Source organism: Candida parapsilosis, contig 005806, assembly GCF_000182765.1.
Source record: "Candida parapsilosis strain CDC317 annotated contig 005806".
NCBI lineage: Eukaryota > Fungi > Ascomycota > Pichiomycetes > Serinales > Debaryomycetaceae > Lodderomyces > Lodderomyces parapsilosis.
Genome location: NW_023503279.1, coordinates 137,306 through 154,690, shown reverse-complemented (window position 1 = coordinate 154,690; position 17,385 = coordinate 137,306). Strand labels below are relative to the sequence as shown.

At 39.4% G+C, this 17,385-nt stretch overlaps 5 protein-coding genes across 5 annotated transcripts; 3 read left to right on the top strand and 2 right to left on the bottom strand. All coding sequences in view use genetic code 12, as the record gives it.

The window, feature by feature from the left end:
* Positions 1 to 1,593: 1,593 nt before the first annotated feature.
* Positions 1,594 to 3,399, bottom strand: CPAR2_300780 (uncharacterized protein; the record flags this gene model as incomplete). Its single annotated transcript, XM_036807429.1, has 1 exon — positions 1,594 to 3,399. The coding sequence occupies one exon, from the start codon at positions 3,397 to 3,399 to the stop codon at positions 1,594 to 1,596; it is 1,806 nt and encodes a 601-aa protein (XP_036664267.1).
* Positions 3,400 to 4,929: 1,530 nt separating this feature from the next.
* Positions 4,930 to 6,723, top strand: CPAR2_300770 (MFS transporter; the record flags this gene model as incomplete). Its single annotated transcript, XM_036807428.1, has 1 exon — positions 4,930 to 6,723. The coding sequence occupies one exon, from the start codon at positions 4,930 to 4,932 to the stop codon at positions 6,721 to 6,723; it is 1,794 nt and encodes a 597-aa protein (XP_036664266.1).
* Positions 6,724 to 7,949: 1,226 nt separating this feature from the next.
* Positions 7,950 to 9,809, top strand: CPAR2_300760 (MFS transporter; the record flags this gene model as incomplete). The annotated part of the gene is made up of 1 exon (XM_036807427.1): positions 7,950 to 9,809. One exon carries the CDS (start codon positions 7,950 to 7,952, stop codon positions 9,807 to 9,809), a length of 1,860 nt encoding a protein of 619 aa, XP_036664265.1.
* Positions 9,810 to 10,007: 198 nt separating this feature from the next.
* Positions 10,008 to 11,726, bottom strand: CPAR2_300750 (MFS transporter; the record flags this gene model as incomplete). Its single annotated transcript, XM_036807426.1, has 1 exon — positions 10,008 to 11,726. One exon carries the CDS (start codon positions 11,724 to 11,726, stop codon positions 10,008 to 10,010), a length of 1,719 nt encoding a protein of 572 aa, XP_036664264.1.
* A 2,339-nt stretch (positions 11,727 to 14,065) lies between these two features.
* CPAR2_300740 (MFS transporter) lies at positions 14,066 to 15,946 on the top strand (the record flags this gene model as incomplete). Its single annotated transcript, XM_036807425.1, has 1 exon — positions 14,066 to 15,946. One exon carries the CDS (start codon positions 14,066 to 14,068, stop codon positions 15,944 to 15,946), a length of 1,881 nt encoding a protein of 626 aa, XP_036664263.1.
* Positions 15,947 to 17,385: the final 1,439 nt, after the last annotated feature.

Genomic DNA, 17,385 nt, shown 5'->3' with positions numbered 1-17,385 from the left:
CAATTTCTTGAAGCGTGAAAAGAAGTCTTTTTATTTGAGTACGGACGATTTGCTATGCCGCGGGGAGTAAAGGATACCGATATGATCAGGCTATGATATGCACTACGGTGTGTAAAGCATAATGTTGGGTAGCTTAAAAAAGAACATGTCGGCTAAAAAAGTGTAAAAAATAATATTTTCACCCAACACAAGAACTAACAACAATAGGCTCTGGCCAAGAACAACACATCCAATTTCACGCTTCAAGTTTCTACTTCACCGCACTATGGAAACAGATTAGGAAACTTCAGGGACGCATCAAAATCGAGAATATACTCTACAGTACATAAAAGTTTCAAACTCGAGATTTAAAAGCCGCTCTACATACTTGAAACAATAGAATAGAAGCTTTAGACGGTTGCTTCCAATAGCAGTAACGAACTTGAAATTTGATTCCTTCTATTTCATGAAATTCTCATAAACAATAAACATAGATGGATATGTTATTACCGCCCCGCATCAAGCTCTTATAACCGAGTGTTTTCTCTATCATCACAAAATAGAAAAATTCAAACTCGTCGTCAAAAAAGGAATAGCCTTTGTTGGTGCTTTGAAAGCTAAACATATACCAAAGTCTTTTTTGCTCTTGACTCGATTAGCTCTCTCCCTGATTTTACGGTGACCACAACGTAGCTCTATATAAAGAGCTATATTACTTACATGTTTATATGCTTTTATTTGAGATTGTGTAGTCAGTCATGCAGTTTTGATGACTCAATAGATGCATGCTATTGTCAAAGAAAACGCACAAGATATGACGACCTAAGCATTGTGAAATTTTTGGGAAATTTCATGTCGATCAATTTCATCAATCCACGTGCATAACATGTATGGTTATGATACTTTTATACAACACTGTACAAAGACATTTATGATGGTTAAAAGTTAAACGAAACGAAACAAAAAGCAGATAGTGTTCTTGGTTATGAGCTCTGTTTGGCGATTTCAAAATGAATGGATAAATGCAAGGCTTCACCCCCAACCTTGGTGTGAGTGGGAATTTCATCTGGTCTTAATGTCCGTCACCGCCAACCAAGAACCCATTTTGTGCCTATTTGTACGCTCATAACATTACTGCTGTCATCAACATAGCATATATTGCTGGCAATATGTTGACGACGCTAAGCTTGTGTTAGCATCGATTTTGACGACGGGATTGCATTAAACAGTAGAAAATGTGTACTTCCTGCAGTTGCGACTACGCTACGCACTACAATGATGTGCCGGATCTATACCCATAGTGGCAACACAGTCGTTACAAAAAATGTGCTCGTGTCGTCGTCACCGTATGGTCACTGGGTCAGTATTATCATAAGACCCTGTTGTTCTTCTTATTACACAAAATCAAATTTTTCAAGGTCCAAAGGGCTGTTGACGAAAATTTTCACAGGGACCACAATGTCGGTTAAAAAGTGTACAAGCTGGAGACTACTATTGTGTAACACACTAAATCGACTAAAAGACCTTTCGTCAATCTCTTGAATGTACATTGTATGACATATTAGTGACTGGTCAAAATATTTCTACAAAACAAGAGTCCAAGTGTTATCCTTTTCATTCATCGTATACATTTTCGTAAAAATGAGTTCCATTCAACTCATTATCAATGTTGTAAACAAACCCATTAATGAGAACCTTTTTCAAATCACTTTTATGGTGGAAATCATCGTAGTCACCACCATCTTTCAAGAAATGTAAATCTTGTTCATCAAACCTAGCTTCTGCATTACCACGATGTAAGTTCAAAATCTCTTGAATGATATCGTTCGTGTAGTGACTAATTGCTTTTGGTATACGAGCGAATAAATTCTTGTTTTGTTCGCATATTGCCACATCGTTATCATCTGGCTGATCTCCCTCATCATACTCGCCTTGATCGATGGTAAGCTTGTCAAGACATTTGAAGTTCTTTGAGTTTTCAATTTGATGGAAATCCCATATGCTCTTCCAGATTGGGAATGAAAGTTGGTCAATTTGGGTCAACAATGAAGACGATGCAATGAATCGTTTGTTTAAATTGGATGCAATTGCAGCAAGTAGATGTGAAGCATTCATATCTTTGTACCGGTGACTATCTTCATCGAAATACTTGTGTTGGAAAATGAAATGGTCCAACTTGTCCAAGTAAATCTCGCAATATTTACATTTGCACCCATTCCAAATCACAGTGTTCATGTATTGCTCATAACAAGTGAATGTATGGAGCAAATTGGGTAGATCGAGAATAAAATGTGATGTTGACTTGCTTGATTTCGTGATGAGTTTTGGCAAAATGGTGGTGTATAACTCATAACGACGATGATAATTTCCTTCAAAACCATCAGGAAAATTTCCCAACTGTGGCACGCTATGCTTGACAGAAAGGTAAGATAAAGTTTCAATGTAAGAATTTATGAAGTTGAACATTGTCAAGTCGTACGACTCGTTGATTTCATGGGTTGGAAACATCGAGCCTTGAAGAACTGAAAGTTTCCTCAACTTGGGTAATTGCAGAGGTACTGCATCGAAACAATCAAAAATGTAGTCCCCAACTTTGTCAACGTTTGGGAAAGGTGAAACAACCTCCAAGGCTTTTATATTGTTCCATTGGATTAAGTGTATAAGGCTGATGGTATCCTCCAATGAAGATGGGTGAAAAACAAGTCGAAACTTTTCTAGTTTCGGAAAATACACCTTGTTGGGAAATACATTGCTTCTGATCCATTTCCAATATTTTTCCCACTCAAGTGGTAATATCAATTCAGTTAAATTGTGTGCCATGCTTGACAAATTGTCAATTTTTTGGTTATTTCCGACGAGTAAATGCTCAACATCATCCTCTAGAGTATCGAGATCATCTGCAACAACTGTTTTGAGTTTCAAGTGTGATAGATCTACCTTAGATCTTATCTCCTTATTGTCGATGTAGAAAACATCCAACTTTTTAAATTGCTTTGCTAAACTCTGCACCGATGAAATCACATCATCGCTGAAGTCATCTCCCACAACATGCACTTCCTTCACATACCCGAAAAGTTCGGCATTAACCTGAAGCGCTTGAATCAATACAAGTACTCTTGCGTGTATCATCTTCATATTCAAATCCTCTTTAAGACTATTGTCAAATCCATAAATCACCAGACGTGAACTGTCCTGAAAGTCAACTTCTCGTCGATGGTCAGATTTTGTTTCTTTCAAACGTAATGGAGCATACTGTGATATTACAATCTTTGAGTATAATTGGGCAAGGCAAGGGTGATAAAATTCAAAATTTGTGGTAGCAAGGTTGATTAGTGATTGTTGTGGCAAAAACTTTAAAATGTTTTGTAGAACCTTTGGCGGTAAGGAGAGGAGCAGTGGTAGTTGTGAAGGTTCAACCATGATCGGATATCCAAGGTATATATTGGAGGGTTCTTCAACACCGAAAATGGTTCTGTTTCTGCGCTGAAAGAAATCACAAGGTTTCCATACCCAACAGAATTTTGTTTCTGTATCATACAAAACGAAAAATCACGTGCTTTGGGAAAACATTGTAAATCTTCTATAGATCCCTCCCAACCATTGTCCTGGCTTTTGGGTCCCCAAATCGAGTGAGCAAAGAAGCCTACAGGTTGTGAATAATACGACTAGAATCGGCTAATTGAGACTTGCTTTACCTTTTAAAGCTATCGTCAGCAGCACCTTTGCACATCACTTGCCACGTCATTGGATCTTCACCTCTGGCTGCTACTCAACCAGCCACGACCATACTAACGCATGTTTAGGGTAACATTCTTGTAGGTTCGTATTCAATTCAGCGGGGGATTGTATATGGGTAATGCGCTTATACATTTGGACTGGTTCTTAGCGCTACACAACGCAATGTTATTCTTGGACCGTCAATCCAATTGAAACAAATAGAGTCCATGTGAATCAAAAATTGGGCATCCCCACTTCCATTAAAACAAATGGAAAACACCTGTTGCGGAAAAAAACGGAGATAGCAAAACTTTAGTAGAGATTATTTAGCTAATTCCGCCGTACGGCACTAGTTTTTCCGTATTCAATTTGGTGAGCAAATTACCCATTTGAGTAGTAAAAGTGTCATTACTCAGCAAGCACATTGAAGAGAGGGGCGAAGGGCATGTATGTTTATATTTAGAATAGGGGACTTACCTTGTTAGCTCCACGGAACCATTTTCTATAGAACTGGTTGACTTGCAAATAACTGAGACAGGGTTCCCCACTCGATGAAAACAAAAAGGGATACAAGAAGTAGAGAAAAGTCAATCCCTTGTATCTGAACCGAGCTTCTATTGACGTTTCCTACCCCTTTGGCTATAGTGCCGTTGAGCATACAATGCTATTGATGCCAATTCCGTATTAGCAAATCGCATCATTACAAATAAATCCCGATCTCGAACAAGTCTATGGTGAGGCATGCGTCGTTATTAATAAGCAGGGTAACTTCTTTAGGGCTACACAACTCCGGTCATGCATTTTCGTCATACTCACTTTTTTAAGTTTGGGATCTTTGTGCGTGCAGCTCTCTTCTTTTATTGGTTGGTGAAGTGATCGGATTTATTACATATCAATCCCGATTTTGTGATTACATGAGATACAAGTTCATGAATTACTAATCTAATACAAGTGTGATCCCTCTAAATCTTGCACATATAAACGCAGTCAGTCCCGATAGGTTGGCAAAATCTTCCCCTTCAATCACTCTTTTTTTTTTTCACTGTCTTGTCTTTGTCTACGCAATAGTCAGTATTATCGATTGCATAATATTATTATTATATATCGCATTTGTCAAGCGGATATAATTTTATAACGTTTATTATATCAAAACTGGGGTAAAAGATTTTCTTTTATAAAGAACAGACAAATCCTCAAAAGGTAATATAACAGGCTAACCGTGAGAGTCGAACAATGAATCAACTAGAAGAGATAGTTGCAGCGTCTTCTGCACCTCGTGAAGGTGCCATAACTTACTTACAGAGCTCGACCACAAGCTCTACCCAAACAGATTCCTCAACCCACCTCAACACGTCTTCTGAGGAGAAAACTGAAAAACAGAATCTTTCATTTCCAGACCGCCTTGAAGATCAAGAGGCCAGTGTTGAACATCAACCACACGCCGTTTACGACTACACAAGGAATGGTGACGAGTTATCAAGGTCAGAATTGAATGCCCAATTATCGCGAGAGCTTTCCAGAAGAATTACCAACACAGGATCGTTCCTATTGCAAGATCATGCCGATATGGACCTCTCCATGGGGGAGAATATTCCCTTCCCACCAAAATTGCCCGATAGAACTCCATATTGTGTCGCATTCAATGGATTGGATGACCCTTATCATCCACACAATCTCTCATTTTACAAAAAGATGTTGTACAGTGCTTCAGTTGCAATGGCAGCACTTTCATTTTCAATGGGTTCATCTATGTTTTCCCAGGGTAATAAAGAAGTTATGCAACTTTATCATATTGGAGAGTCAGTTGTCGCTTTGGGTACTTCACTATTTGTGTTCGGTTTCTCTGCAGGGCCAGTTATTCATGGTCCCTTAAGTGAATTGTTTGGTAGAAAGCCAATAATGGTGATTTCATGTTTTGGTTACGTTTGTTTTCTGTTTGGCTCTGCTACTTCCAAAGACTTGCACACATTGATGTTGTGTCGATTCTTTTCAGGGTTTACAGGGAGTGCACCATTTGTGGTTGGTCCTGCAGTTATGGTTGATTTGTTTAGAGCAAGAGTAAGAGGAATAGCAATGTCGGTGTTTGTGAGTGTATTGTTTGGTGGCCCTATGATTGCTCCTGTATTGGGCGGTTTCATTGTCAAGAATCCAAGTATGGGCTGGAGATGGACCTTGTATATGTCGGGGATTATTGGTTGCGTTTCTTTGGTAATGAATGCCTTTTTTTTGCAAGAGACTCATCACCCGGTATTACTAGTGAGGAAGGCTGAATTATTGAGAAGAAACACAGGTAATTGGGGCATATTCGCCGCACACGAAGAAGTCTCCCTAAGTTTGAGTGAGATTGTGAGAAACAACATTATGAGACCATTAAAGTTGCTATTCACTGAGCCAATTATTTTCCTCGTCAGTGTGTACAATGCGTTTGTTTATGGCATGCTTTATGCGTTTTTGACGGTTATTCCATTAGTGTTTTCAGGTCGGTACCATTGGTCACAAGGAGTTGGCGAGTTGCCATATGTGTCCATGTTTTTGGGGGTTTGTTTTGGGGGTCTTATTATTGTGTATTTCGAAAATATGTTGAATAAGAGGATGGATGCTACGGGATTAAACCCATCTCCGGAGGCAAGACTACCACCAGTCATGGTTGGAGGAGCTACTTTTGTAATTGGAATGTTTTTGTTGGGCTGGACAGGTGACTATGCCGAGCATATACATTGGATCGTTCCCGTCATTGGAGCTTTTATTGTTGGTATTGGTTTAATGTTAATATTCTTGCCTACTATGAATTACATTATTGATTGTTATCTATACATTGCTGCTACAGCTTTAGCCGGTAACACATTTCTTAGGTCTTCATTTGGTGCTGCCTTTCCTTTGTTTACTACACAAATGTTCAACAACTTGACCATCAAGTGGGCAGCAACTTTACTAGGTGGTTTGGGAGCATTGATGATGCCTTTGCCGTTCATCTTCTACAAATACGGTGCTACAATTAGAAGCAAATCAAAGCATGCGATGCATTAGATCTCACAATCTACCTCCCATAAAGTTCTTAGATACAAACTCAGCAATAGATGTGCATATGAAAAACTACTGTAATTGAAACCCACGTTTTTGTTCATGGGCGGAGATAAGTAGATATTACCGACTCTCATTCATCATCACTCATCAGTTTCACAAAACTAAAGAAAATGCAATGGGCCAAAGGCACAGCCTAATATAGTTTTTTTAGTAATTTGACTTACTAATATCGGACGGAGTTAATTTTTCCGAATTTGGCAATTCCGAAACGGGAAAAATAAAAATAGTCAAACAAGCAAAACATACACAAACAATGTGAAAATTGGGATGTGTTTAGCATTTCGGTTGTAAAATGACATATCAGCCTGTGATTGAATCCTCTGCTTTCGCAGGTCCATCTTTGAATTGTACGAGTGTGTACCCTTTAAGGGGACAACGGCTTATTTTTCTTTTTTTTTTAGGGAGCATTACATTGCTGCACTAAATTTAGATCTGGCATCGTATTTTCTCAATGCCTTGCGATACAAAATCACTGTTGCATCCTGACAAAGTTAGTAAAAGTTATTGAATTCTATCAAGATCCATCTTGAATGTGTCTACAGCTCGAGAGATGCTACATCTTATATAGTTCTAAGGAAGGGTTTGCCAAGCAAATTTACAGTTACCAAATTCGTATCTGCCTCGCAAAACAAGAAGAAAAAAAAATGAAAAGAATTAAGTTTTGATGACCGGATTTATTATAATGATCAGCACCGATGCAATCGTGTAACGCCAGCAAAAAGAACAATTTGAAAGAAAGAAAACATGTGTAATGCTGATTGGTCTTTGATGTACGGTCACCCCCCTTTCCTAAAAGACGTGTCTTTTTTAATCCCGATAACTTCAACTAATTTAGTGGCATCGGAATTATATTTCAAAATAAATCCATTGTTCTTATAAAGGCTTAAAAATGTGAAGTTCTTTTTTATTTTTCCTTCTTGTATCGACTCTGTGAAACCTTTAAGAAAAAAATTTTCTTTTTAAAGCAACAGCAATCTGCAAGTTATCTATAAATACGCTGAGATCCCCTTTTACCTGAAGAACAGTTGTTTTCAACTACCTTTTTGAATTATAATTGGTTGTTGTTTGCTACTTTATACCAAAAGTCACTGAAGCAAATTTTTTGCTATCAACAAATACTATACTTTTACATTACCAATTAGTCGCCAAATACCCCTAAGAGCAATACAATGCCTATAGTTCCTGTTTCGTTGAATGATACGATACCTGGCCAACAAGAAAGTTCGCCACAGAATGCACATATACAAAGTCAAGACATAGAAGAGTTGCCCCACCCACAAACAGTCGACCGTGATGCACCATACCCTGAAAGACATCATGACTCAACTGGATCTAATCTTTCCTCAATTAAAACCAATACAGAAAATGAGGATGAAAGTTCAGAACTAAAACCATTTCAGGGCCATGATATAGAAAAGGGAAATCCAAAAGAAGCCAATCCAGAGTCAGATTACGTCTACCCAAGAGAAGGTGATGAATTAAGCAGACATGAAACAAACCCACAGTTATCAAGAGAACTTTCACGAAAAATTACCAATACAGGATCGTTCCTATTACAAGATCACGACAATGAGCACCTTTCCATGGGTGAAAATATTCCATTGCCGCCAATGTTGCCAGACAGAACACCATATTGTGTAGCATTCAATGGGTTAAATGATCCTTATCACCCTCATAATTATCCACTTTGGAAGAAGCTATTATACAGTGCATCAGTAGCCATGGCCGCTTTGTCCTTGTCTATGGGATCAGCCATGTTTTCTCAAGGAAGTCGTGATTTGCAAGAAATTTACCATATTGGGACATCGGTTGCAGCTTTAGCAACTTCGTTGTTTGTGTTTGGGTTTGCTGCTGGTCCTGTTGTGTATGGTCCCATGTCGGAATTATTCGGAAGAAAACCAGTCATGGTTATTTCATGTCTTGGGTATGTCAGTTTTCAATTTGGATGTGCTGCTGCAAAAGACTTGCAAACCATCATGTTGTGTCGTTTCTTTTCTGGATTAGTGGGGAGTGCACCTTTAGTGGTTGCACCAGCAGTAATGGTTGACTTGTTCAAGGCAAGAGTAAGAGGCCTGGCAATTTCCGTATTTGCAAGTGTGTTGTTTGGTGGACCTATGTTGGCCCCAATTTTGGGTGGTTTCATTGTCAAGAATCAAAGCTTGGGTTGGAGATGGACGTCTTACATGTCTGCTATCATTGGTTGTTTGGCTTTGTTTATGAACACATTTTTTTTACAAGAGACTCATCATCCTGTCTTGTTGATGAGAAAAGCCGAGTTATTGAGAAGAAAAACTGGTAATTGGGGTATTTTTGCTCCTCATGAAGAAGTATCCTTGAATTTGAATGAGATTGTCAGAAACAACATCATGAGACCATTGAGATTGTTGTTTACAGAACCAATCATTTTCCTTGTCAGTATTTATAATGCCTTCATTTATGGTATGCTTTATGCATTCTTGACAGTTGTCCCACTCATCTTCTCTGGTCGTTACTATTGGTCTCAAGGTGTAGCCGAATTGCCATATTTGTCTATGTTGCTTGGTGTATTTTCCGGTGGAATTACAATTGTGTACTTTGAGATGCTATTGAATAAGAAAGTGGATGCTGGGTTAAAGCCAACCCCTGAAGCTAGATTACCACCAATCATGATTGGTGGGTTTACTTTTGTTATTGGTATCTTTTGGCTCGGGTGGACTGGTGATTATGCTGAGCATGTGCACTGGATTGTGCCCGTCATTGGTGCATTCTTTGTTGGCAATGGGTTAATGTTGATCTTTTTACCCACTATGAACTATATTATCGATTGTTATTTATATGTTGCTGCATCTGCATTGGCAGGAAACACTTTCCTCAGATCTGGATTCGGTGCTGCTTTCCCACTTTTCACCACTCAAATGTTTAACAACTTGACCATCAAATGGGCTGCCACATTGTTGGGTTGCTTAGGTGCATTAATGATTCCAGTGCCATTTTTGTTTTACAAATATGGAGGATACATTAGAAGCAAGTCAAAGTTTGCCATGAAGTAGGTGATATTAAAATTAGACAAATGAGGTGTTTATTATAGATAGAGTATTAAAGCGTATAGTTTTAGGGAATTTAAAGCTTAATCTTGATAATCGTGTAATTTGAGTAGATTCAGCCGAGCTCAATGTACTTGGAAGTGAAAGATGAATTGCAGTGGGACTCAATCTAGAACCCCTATTGGTAAGGTTTATACAGCCATACTATAGAACAAATGCATACTTCGAGCTAGCCCTCACTTTCTTACCAAAAAAATAGAATAAAAACGGGACTGGTATCATGGCCGCCCCTAAACAACCCAACAATGTAGCAGCCCATTGAATCTTCATATTAACGAACATCTGCCTAGCAAAAAGGGGGAAAGCTGCACCAAAAGCTGACCTTAGGAACGTGTTTGCTGCCAAGGCAGAAGCAGCATACAATAGGTAGCAGTCAATGATGTAGTTGAAACAGGGCAAAAAAATCAACATTAATCCATTCCCAACAAAGAACGCGCCAATAGTGGGCACTATCCAATGAACCTTGTTACCGTAAGCTCCACCCCATCCAAGCCAAAACATACCAATCGTGAAAGTAACTGAGCCAAGCATCATTGGCGGCAACCTTTCCTCTGGAACCGGTTTACCATCGTTCTCGTCCATAACTTGATTGTATCGTCTTTCACCCCAAATTACAATCAATCCACCAACGAGTGTTCCCAAAAGCATCGATATGTAAGGTAATTGGCCCACACCTTGAGACCAACCATACTTGCCAATAAAGATCAAGGGGACCGCCGTGAGAAGCAAGTACAAGATACCATAAATAAAAGCATTGTATAACGAAACCAAGAATAAGATGGGCTCGGTGAATAACATCTTCAATGGACGAGTAATGTTGTTTTCGGCAATTTCTTTGATACTCAAGGAAACTTCATCGTGTGGAGCATAGATTCCCCAATTGCCGGTTCTCCTTCTCAACTCCTCGGCTCTTCTAGCAAGAATGATCGGATGATGGGTTTCTTCCAAGCAGAATATACTCATGACAAACGACAAAGCACCTACAATGCCACAAAAGTATGAGGTCCATCTCCATCCCAAAGATGAGTTTTTTACAGTAAATCCACCAAGAATTGGGGCAAGCATGGGTCCACCAAACAAAACCATAGCAAAAAGTGTAATCGCAGTGCCTCTTGTTCTTGCACCAAACATATCAGCCATAATAGCTGGCGCAACAACCAACGGCGCGGCACCAATGAACCCAGCAAAGAATCGACACAACATAACCGTTTGAACATCTTTAGCAGTAGCTACAGCAAAGCTAAATAATGTGTATCCTAAAGAGCTGGGAATCAAAATCATTTTTCTTCCAAATAACTCCGACAATGGACCGTAAATGACTGGTCCTGAAGCAAACCCGAAAACGAATAGTGATGTGCTTAGAGTAGCAACAGTCCATCCGATGTGGTAAACCTGCATCAAGTCTGTTGCAGCTCCAGCAAACATGGCTGATCCAATGCTAATACAAAATGCAGTCAATCCCGCTGTGCATGTATATAGAAGCTTTGTGGAAAACTTCCAATTCTTGGGGTTACCAGGATCGTCTTCACCATCAAATTCTACAACGTAGGGATCTCTTGTGCCTAGATGTTTCGGGTATGGTCTACCCCCGCCCATAGGTGGCAACGGTGTGGATAACCTTGTAGCTTGACGGATTAAATTGTCATAATCTGCCGTCAATCGTGATACTCTTCTCGACAATGCTATATTTGAGTCATACTCTTCTTCGGGATTAATGATTTGACTTTGAGAGTGTTGTGGTTGTTCGAGATCTTGGCCAACAAACGCCTGTACTGGAGCCTCTTCTACTTTTGGCTCCTCTCTTAGATCAGTATAGCTTTCGCTGCTCGTGGATCTATCATCTCCTTCCTCTCTTGCATTCATGGTTGGAAAAAACCGTGAAGAGTCTTGAGGGAAGCAAAACGTGAGTAAAGTTGTAAATTCAATGCAATGGGACCACTCCCCCTTTAATATAGTAGCGGAGGGATTTACTCATAACCAGTTGCTTTAGAGAACCGGGTCATTCTTGCTCATCGGCAATAGACATAGAAGCCATTTCGCATAAATCCGCCCCACACAGGTATACATATATCACCGCATTTGTTCTCAATAGTAAGATAACCAAGCAAAAAGGTGGTTGTCAGTCATACCCTATTGTCTTTTCTCTGCTCGAACCAATCACAATCTGTGTCTTGTTTGCTTTTTTTTTTTTTTACGGTTTTTGCGGGTTCCAGATATTCCTGTAAATAGGAACCAACTTTTCTTGGTTTTTGGTGGTTCTTTTTTTTTTTTGGAACTGGTGCACAAACCATAACCATAACCATAACCAGTACTTTGACCACCGTTGAAAACGAGAATTACAATTGGTGAATAAGAAATAGTGAGGGTCTTACAATAACAGTGTACAGGAATAACGTGGATTTGTCTGGAACAATAAAATGTGACGAATGAAGAATTCAGTAAGAATAGGTAACGAGAATGCATGTAACGTAAAGAGCCGTTTGCAACTTGAATTGACTATCTAGAGCTCCTTCCGAGAGTGACAAAATCCCCAGTTTTAAGCTCATTCTCAAGCCGAAAGCCAATTATGTCACACAATTGGCTCTATGAGTCTCCTCTTTGTACATTCCATCTACTTTGGATGGCAACTCTGGTTAATGCTAATTCTTAGTTTAGTGGGTCAAGATGTATGTCGGGTGTAAAATTGTAGATTCTCGGATTTAGATATTGCGACAACAACCACAATTTGAGTGATAACTCCGTTTCTAGCTCCAGACTCTGTGTCACAAAACTCAAAGATCGAACACGATATTCTCTACGTATCATTAATCTTTCCTGAGACTTTGTTTGCGGTATTATGTCCATCACATTTACAAACTACTGTGCCCGTGGAACATCCGCTTACCCTGTAATGCTATTTATAGACACATCTCCTGCAAGCTACTAAATAACCGTTTCTTTGCATTATGCATTCACTAAATTAGGATTGTTGACATTTTGGCTTTTTTAGGGTGTCCAACCGAAACGATTCTCGGGAGACGGACTTGGCAGAATCTAATCTACCTTTGGGGCTGTTACAAATTGGGTGACACTGCTCCAAACCGGAAATGGTACAGCAAGTATCCTAGGACATATCGGGGTATATTTTGTGGTTTGACCATGTAATAATCTGTTTTGAAACAAAATGAACAAAAAAAAAAAACTTTCCGAGTTTTGAGGACACAAAAAGAGCGGCCAAGTAGTGTTGCAAATTGTTTTTTCTTGACATTGTTCGAAGAATATAAGCAACAGAAGCAATGAAATTGACAGCACTAAGATTTTCTTTTACTGGGAGGTACAATTACCTTTTGTCAACCACATGACAGTGTTCTAACATTTTGTTTGGTGTTGTGGAACCTATGATATTGATTGGTTTAAGTGGCCCATGTCCTATACGACTGTTGCTTCTACCAAGATAAATAATCTTTGCAGAAACGTGAGTTGCCTTTATTTTGACAAGGTGCCTTCATATTGAATGTGGGATTTCAACTGGCTTGTGATATTCAGCATTGTCATCACAATGACTTTTTCAAAAGACAATTGGCCCTTAATTTGGGGAATATGTCCCGGTCCCAACGGTCCTTTGGGTGTGTTCCTTTTGATACAACTATGTTACAACTACATATTCCAGACTTCCGAACTTTCATAATCATATTGTCCTAAAAAATGCTGTGATGTTACAGCGCAAAGAAATCTAATGCGCTCCGATGAATTGAAATTCGATTGCGATGCGATGAAGAGATTACATATAAGCGAAAGCTTACTGTTCGACATTATTCACAATATGGCCAAGTTTGCTAAGTTGTGCTACGTCAAAACAGTAGCCACTGATATTGAAATGAGTGACTTCTAGACGATAAACAAAAATAAAGTTTAGCTGCGAAACTTTAAAAGTGAGGCTGCATAATATCGTACGACTTTGCATAATATTTTAGTAATCGGATTTATCAGCGTGTGCTGTTCCTATGTATCCGTTCTATTGCTATATAAATAGAAGAGACTACAACAACGTAACCTGACAGCACATCAGAGTCGCTTATTTTCTATTCCCTCTACTTTGTATACGTGACAGAGATCGACGAGATTATATTGTTACCCTATCAGAAAAAGGTCATTGTCTCATAATACAAAACCTAAACCATTCCATAATCCAATAACCACAACCTATTCAAATTACCTCCCAAATGTCGGTAAAGTCTGAATCGTCAAACGACAATGGAAGTACTACTTCAGGTGCCGAACCTGTTCAATTTTCAACGTCGCCACAACAACGCTCTGAATCACCAGTAGCGCACCAATCGACTCCAGTGACAGATGAAGGATCAGAAAACGACAATCAACAACAAGAGATGGGGGTGAATTCAGAAGAATCATCCATCAAATCTACCTCAGAAGAAGAGGATGATGTACCGCAACCATTTCAAGGCATTGATTTGGAACAAGGTGACCCCAAGACTAGAGTGGTTGATACAGCTCTTGATCAAGATTACCCTATAGAAGGTGATGAGTTGACACGGTTGGAAACAAACACGCAATTGTCAAGAGATCTTTCACGTATGATTACCAACACAGCCGACCTTCTAGATCAAGACTATGGTGAGAAAATTTCTCTTTCCATGGGTGAAAATATACCATTCCCGCCAATGCTTCCAGATAGAAACCCCTACTGTGTTGCATTCAATGGTGTTGACGACCCATACCATCCGCACAACTATCCCGTTCGTAGAAAGATTATTTATTGCATATCAGTGGGTTTGGCATCTTTGTCGGTCGCCATGGGTTCGGCTATGTTTTCGCAGGGCACTAATGAATTGAAAGAGATTTACCATATCGGGACATCGGTTGCAGCCTTAGCAACTTCGTTGTTTGTGTTTGGGTTTGCTGCTGGTCCTGTTGTGTATGGTCCCATGTCGGAGTTGTTCGGAAGAAAGCCAATCATGGTTATTTCATGTCTTGGATACGTTAGTTTCCTGTTTGGTGTTGCTACAGCAAAAGACTTGCAAACCATCATGTTGTGTCGTTTCTTTGCAGGATTGGTGGGGAGTGCACCTTTAGTGGTTGCACCAGCAGTAATGGTTGACATGTTCAAAGCAAGTGTTAGGGGTCTCGCTGTTGCTGTGTTTGCTTGTATCTTATTCGGAGGTCCCATGGTTGCCCCCATGTTAGGTGGATTTGTTGTTAAGAACGAGCATATGGGATATCGTTGGACATCATACATTTCAGCATTTATTGGTTGTTTGGCTCTATTCTGCTGTACATTTTTGTTGCAAGAAACTCACCATCCAGTTTTGCTAGTGAGAAAAGCGGAGTTGTTGAGAAGAAAGACTGGTAACTGGGGTATTTTTGCTCCCCACGAAGAAGTGTCTCTAAGCTTGAGTGAAATTGCCAGAAACAACATAGCAAGACCATTGAAGTTGCTTTTCACTGAGCCAATTGTTTTTCTCATCAGTGTTTACAATGCCTTTATATACGGCATGCTTTATGCGTTCTTGACAGTTATCCCATTAATATTTGGAGGTAGGTACCGTTGGTCGCAAGGTGTTAGTGAGTTGCCATATTTGTCTATGTTGCTTGGTGTATTGTCTGGTGGAATCATCATCATTTGGTTTGAGAAAACTTACAATCGTAAGCTTTTTGAACACGGCAACAAGCCAACGCCAGAGTCAAGATTACCACCGATCATGATTGGTGGGTTTACTTTTGTTATTGGTATCTTTTGGCTCGGGTGGACTGGTGATTATGCTGAGCATGTGCACTGGATTGTGCCCGTCATTGGTGCATTCTTTGTTGGCAATGGGTTAATGTTGATCTTTTTACCCACTATGAACTATATTATCGATTGTTATTTATATGTTGCTGCATCTGCATTGGCAGGAAACACTTTTATCAGGTCTGGTTTTGGTGCTGCTTTCCCACTTTTCACCACTCAAATGTTTACTAACTTGACCATTAAGTGGGCCGCCACATTGTTGGGTTGCTTAGGTGCATTAATGATTCCAGTACCATTTTTGTTTTATCGATACGGTGCTTATATCAGAAACAAGTCAAAGTATGCCATGAAGTAAGTCGTGTGTAAATAATGTGAGTATATTTAATTAGTTTAATTGTAGAATAAAGCTTTTGTAGAATTACACAAAGTTAAACTTTTTCGTGCCGATGTTCTCGGCCGGATCTCGGGAAGGGAAATCGCTATGAACATTCCGAAAGTTGATCAAATTGAGCATCATAATACTCTGTGAATCAGGGTCATCGGCGGTTCTGTTTTTTGTAGTCAGCCATGCTGACATCAAACTGGCAGAGGTGTAATGAAAGTATAGCAAAGCTCATGAAATGGAGGTCCAATATGAAGTGGCACTACCCAAAGAATTTCGACAATTGATAAGGGTTATTTCAAGCTCATACTGACGTTGGTCAGGAGGAGTATATTTTCAATGATTGCCTAAACCTCCTTCGGTCTGAAGGTCAGAGATAGACTTCTTTATTTTTCTTCATTATGCCCTTTCTCATAGCTTCCACCAAAGTAAAAAACACCTTTTCCCAAATTTGTTGCAAAATTTGAAAAATATGGTGTGCATCGAAATAAAATTAATTACAGGGCTAAAACAAAGTGCATCGATGGGTATTGAATGAAAAACTCTTTACCAATGGAGTGCTCTTTTGCGTGGCAAAAATCATATCCTTTTAAAACCTGCCGCACACAAATTTTTCTGCATTAGGAGATAAGGTTACCACTTCGAAAAGCGAGTTGGAGCTATGGCAGTTGAACCTATCAATTTAGTAACACTCCAGAATGTTGTGTTTATAGAGTTATGTGGACTACCATTGACCTGGTGACGTAGGACAGCACAAATCTTTGCACCATCTTCCTGACTAGTGAAGCATTGAAGTGAGAACGACTATAGTAACACCTTACTCCGGGTCCCTTATTTTACTGGGATATACATGCTTACTTTTGTTATGCAGATTCCCTCATTTCACTGATCAGAAACTGTTATCAGCATTCACGCTTATATGGAACAAAAGAAAGGCTGAGTGGGACTCCGGTAGAAACTTACACAAAAGCTAAGTTTTCAGCCCCTCTCTTGTGAACAAGACTTTTAATTCCGTGTGAAAATAGAACCCCTCATGATAACTCCGATAATATGCCCAAAAGAAAATCACACTCGAGAAAAAGCTCTTCCCCACCACTGGTATTAGATCATATTAAAAGAGAGAGATGAAATTCCAGTCATTAATAGTTAAGTGGGAAGTGTTGGTACAGGTTGTGCCTGATCCTCCTCAACCCGACGCCAAATACGGCAAATTCTTAAAGCTAGGAAATAGTTTCCCTGTTGGTTTCCTCCAGCCACCTCGTCACAGAGACGAGTAGTCAAACATACTTGTACTTGTAGCAGTTGATGCATTATTTACCGAGGTTGCTTCAAAAAAGAACTCTTTTCAATGATTGGTGGGGATTATTTCTCCAATGTTTCTTTGCGCTGGCTAAAAAGAGCAAATCTTTTTC